This window comes from Myotis davidii, unplaced genomic scaffold, assembly GCF_000327345.1.
Source record: "Myotis davidii unplaced genomic scaffold, ASM32734v1 scaffold805, whole genome shotgun sequence".
NCBI lineage: Eukaryota > Metazoa > Chordata > Mammalia > Chiroptera > Vespertilionidae > Myotis > Myotis davidii.
The window spans coordinates 283,042-287,338 of record NW_006296430.1 but is presented as its reverse complement, the minus strand read 5'-3'; the positions used below and the strand labels follow the sequence as shown (position 1 = coordinate 287,338).

General features: G+C 41.9%; 1 protein-coding gene across 4 annotated transcripts in view; it reads left to right on the top strand.

Annotated features, from left to right (window-relative positions):
- Positions 1 to 4,297, top strand: part of LATS2 (large tumor suppressor kinase 2) — a 73,217-nt gene that overhangs the window by 62,858 nt on the left and 6,062 nt on the right. For all 4 annotated transcript variants that reach the window (XM_015569152.1, XM_006771800.2, XM_006771802.2 and 1 more), the window contains one exon: positions 2,341 to 2,447. In XM_015569152.1, the coding sequence (XP_015424638.1) occupies positions 2,341 to 2,447 (107 nt within the window). The remainder of the gene's footprint in view (positions 1 to 2,340; positions 2,448 to 4,297) is intronic.

Below are 4,297 nucleotides of genomic sequence, written 5' to 3'. Positions count from 1 at the left end.
CTCCTCAGATTTGGTTCTGATTGGTCAGTTTCTATGCCAGTCAGCATCAAAAGCTCACCTCCTAGGCAGCCATTGGCTCTTCACACTTCACCCAGATTTGGTTCTGATTGGCCGGTTTCTATGCCAGTCAGCGTCTCTGGGTCTGTCAACAGGGCCTGATCAGAAAGGCGGGGCTGATCAGCAGCCCGGGTGGAGACGTGGAGAAAAGTGGAGGCGTGGCTGCTGGCAAGAAAGAGAGAGGCAAGTGCTGATCAACAGCTGCCACAGAGGCTACAGATCAGACTCTGCTTCTCTCTTCAGGCCCCTCTTCTGGCCTGTTTCGCAGCCCCCTCAGCAGTCAGTGCTGGCTCGCCACGGCAACCCAGCGCTGACTGCAGGACTGACTTTGGTTGGTCGAGCCTCCGGTCGTGACAGACCCAGGGTTTTTATATATTAGAATCATTGACTATGTTTCCTACGCTATACTTTACATCCCTGGGACTATTTTGTAACTGCCGATCTGTACTTCTCAATCCCTTCACCTTTTTGACTCAGTCCCACAGCCCTCCTCCCCTCTGGCAACCCTCAGTCTGTTCTCTGTATCTATGGGTCTGTTTCTGTTTTATTTGTTTATATTGTTTTTTAGATTCCACCTACAAGTGAAATAAGTTATTTGCCTTTCTCTGACTGACTTATTACACTTAGCATAATACCCTACAGGTTCACCCATGCTATTGCAAATGGTAAAATTTCATTTTTTATGCCAAGTAATATTCCATTGTATGTATGTACCAAAGCTTTTTGCCCAAGTTTCGAACTGGGTTGTACCATCTCTAGCTGGTTATTGAGTATGACAGAAGACAAATATTCTTTTCCTCCAGTTCTCCCTTCTATTCCAGAAGCACCGTGAAGGTCTGATTTGGGGACATGGTTGGCTAAAAACTACAAGTGCTTAGTAAAATTGGTCCTGGATGGATGCTCTGTTCCATCAAATATGGCAGCTAACTGAACAAAGGAATCTTCCATTATTGACCTGAGTTTGTGCAATAAATTCAGGATTGGTAGCCTATCTCTTCACATGTGTTGTTTCAAGTCTTTGCAGCCACCCAGACTCGGTTCAAGTCTGTTTTCTTTGTTAGCTGTGGTAATCCAAAGCAAGTTAATTAACCACTCAGAGCCACATCTATAGGAATAACCTTGCTGCCCAGTCACACTCTAAGTAGGAGGAGGGGTTGCCAGACTGTGGGGGACAACATCCTCTCCAGTATCCAGCATGTACATTCTCCAGGAACCACCTCCCAGTGCCAGATGGACAGGAAGGAGAGGGATGGAGAGCACTGAGGAGTCTGAAGGAACTAAACTGGCAGTACTGCCAGCAGGTCTTAGGTCCCAGTTCATACTTAGAAAAGATTAGGTGACATAAGACTGGAACATAGATTGCACTGGGACATGAGGCCCTGGTGGGAAAATGGGAGAGAATCAGAAAAAAAATGAACTGCTCTGCAACTTCCTTGGGGCTGGCTCTGACTGAGCTGCAGGATGTCCTGCTTCAGCTCTGTTTTGGGAGCACTGTGAGGAAGAGCCTGGCTGGCTAGCACCTCACGCAGAGATCGTATCTTCACTGACAGTTGTTCCCTTTGCCAAAGTGCTCCCTTTCCTCCTCCTCTTCTCCATATTCTTCAACTTTCTCCAAACCTCCCAGGAAACCCTCGCCAGAAAGCCCTCATGACAGGACACACTTGTTCACAGGTCTTAACACTTCTTGTTTTGTGGTTACTACTAATTTTAATTTGTATCTGTTTGTAGATTCTTTAAGAACTTAAAATTCTCGTTAGTATTGCTAGTAACAACAACAGTAATCTTTTTTTTTAAGTTTTTTAAATTTACTGATTTGAGACAGAGAACCATCGATTTGTTGTTCCACTTATTCTTGCATTCTTTGGTTGATCCCCCAACTGGGGATCGAACCCCCAATCTTGGCCTATTGGGACAATGCTCTAACCAACTGAGCAACCAGCCAGCGCAACAGTAATCTTTTTAAATTAAGTTATTTTCTTATTATAAAAGCATCCTGTGTTTACCACACACCAGTGACTAAAAATAAGAAAAAGGACAAGTGACCATCCTCCTCCCCACATGAAGACTGTTACCACCCAGCACATGCCCTTTCCAGCCTTTATTCTGAGCCACACATGCAAGGAGACTCGTTTTGTGTAGGGTGGTTTTCTTTTATGTAATGTGTGCTGCTCAAACATGTTTCCCCACATGGCAGTAAAGTAATACTTGAGGATTTGTACAGTTCCTTTCCAAGAAGAGCACATGCCCATGCTGGAATTGAAAGTGGCCTTGTCGTTCTTTCAGGGTACACTCAGCTCTGTGACTGGTGGAGCGTTGGAGTGATTCTCTTCGAGATGCTGGTGGGGCAGCCACCCTTTCTGGCCCCCACTCCCACGGAAACCCAGCTGAAGGTAACGAAGGAAAATGCATCTGCTTGCTGCAAACACACATGGTTTTCGGACCTTTTATTCTGATTGGTGTAGGAATCTCAGTTGTACATAATGGGAGTTTTTAAAGTATTGTTTACCTATTTTGAAAATTTTTATTATAATAAGTAAAGCCCCAGAGTTAGACTTGAGTTTTGTTGTTGTGGTTTTATCCTCTCCTGAGGATGTTTTTTGATTTTAGAGAAAGAGGAAGCGGGAGAGAGAGAAACATCAATGTGAGAGAGAAACACAGATCCATTGCCTCTCGTACTTGCCCGATCTGGGATTGAACATGCAACATAAGTATGTGCTCTGACCAGGAATTGAACCCACAACATTTTGGTGTACGGGATGATGACGCTAAGTAACTGAGCCACCCGATCAAGGCTAGACCTGAGTTGTGAAATACAGTATATATGTGTATGAAATTTTACTTGAACCACTTGGTTACCTGCCATCTTAGTATTTCCAAGTGAGAACAAAGAGAAGCGGTAAGGCGTGGTCAGATCTAGTTTCCACTGCCACTTTGCCCACTGTGCAACAACAGAAAACTTTATATACTATCTCTGAAATAAATCAGCTTATTTATTTGAGTGCTATATCTTTACTTTTTGCAAATTATCAGCTATGAGGTTAGGCTAGGTGTGCATATTCATAATGTTCACTTATTTACTGTAACTAAATAATTAGTTTTAGAATGATGGCCATTTATTCTCTGACATAAATTATTTGATTACTTAACAATGATTGAATTGAGAATCTGATGAAATCTTTGTAATTTCTCAGACAGTGCAGTTACCCGTTGACACAAGTTTACTAACAATTCTAGGAAGAATTCATGCCCTGAAGTTCATGGTAGACCCTAATGTAATAATCTCTTAGTTAGAAGAACCCTAAATTAAGGCTTGGTTTCACGCCAGTAACAATAAAATTGGAAGCTAACATTATCTGTATCATCACTGAATAGCTAAACCGCTCACTAATTTGCCTGTATAATCATAACCCAGTTTCTATTGTGATAAAATGTACCATTTTAAACTATTTTTAAGTGTGCAATTCAGTGGCAGTAAGTACATTCACAATGTTGTGCAACTGTCACCACTGTCTATTTCCAGACATTTTCATCTTCCCAAACAGAAACTGTACCAGCGGTTCTCAGCCTGTGGGTCGCGACACCTTTGGGGGTCGAAAGACCCTTTCACAGGGGTCGCCCAAGACCATCAGAAAACACATATATAATTACATATTGTTTTTGTGATTAATCACTATGCTTTAATTATGTTCAATTTGTAACAATGAAATTGGGGGTCACCACAACATGAGGAACTGTATTAAAGGGTCGCGGCATTAGGAAGGTTGAGAACCACTGAACTGTACCCATTAAACAATAATTCCCTATTCCCCCTCGCCCAACCCCTGTAACCTCTCTTCTACTTTCTGTCTCTATGAAAATGACTGCTCTGGGTTCCTCAAATACTGTGTGGAACCACACAGTATTTGTCCTTTTCTGAATGTTTTATTAATCCATTCAAAGGTCATCCATGTTGTCTCATTTGGAAGAATTTCTTTCCTTTTTAAGGCAGAATAATATTTCATTGTACATATAGACCACACTTATTTGGTTATTATGAATAATGATGCTATGAACATGAGTGTATAAATAAGAATTTGTTTGAGTCCTGCTTTTAATTTTTTTGACTATATATACAGAAGTGGAATTGCTGGGTCATATGGTAGTTCTGTTTAATTTTTTCACAGTTTTCCATAGTGGCTGCACCATTTTACATTCCCACCAACAGCGCATGTGGGTTCCATTTTCTCCACACGAATACTTC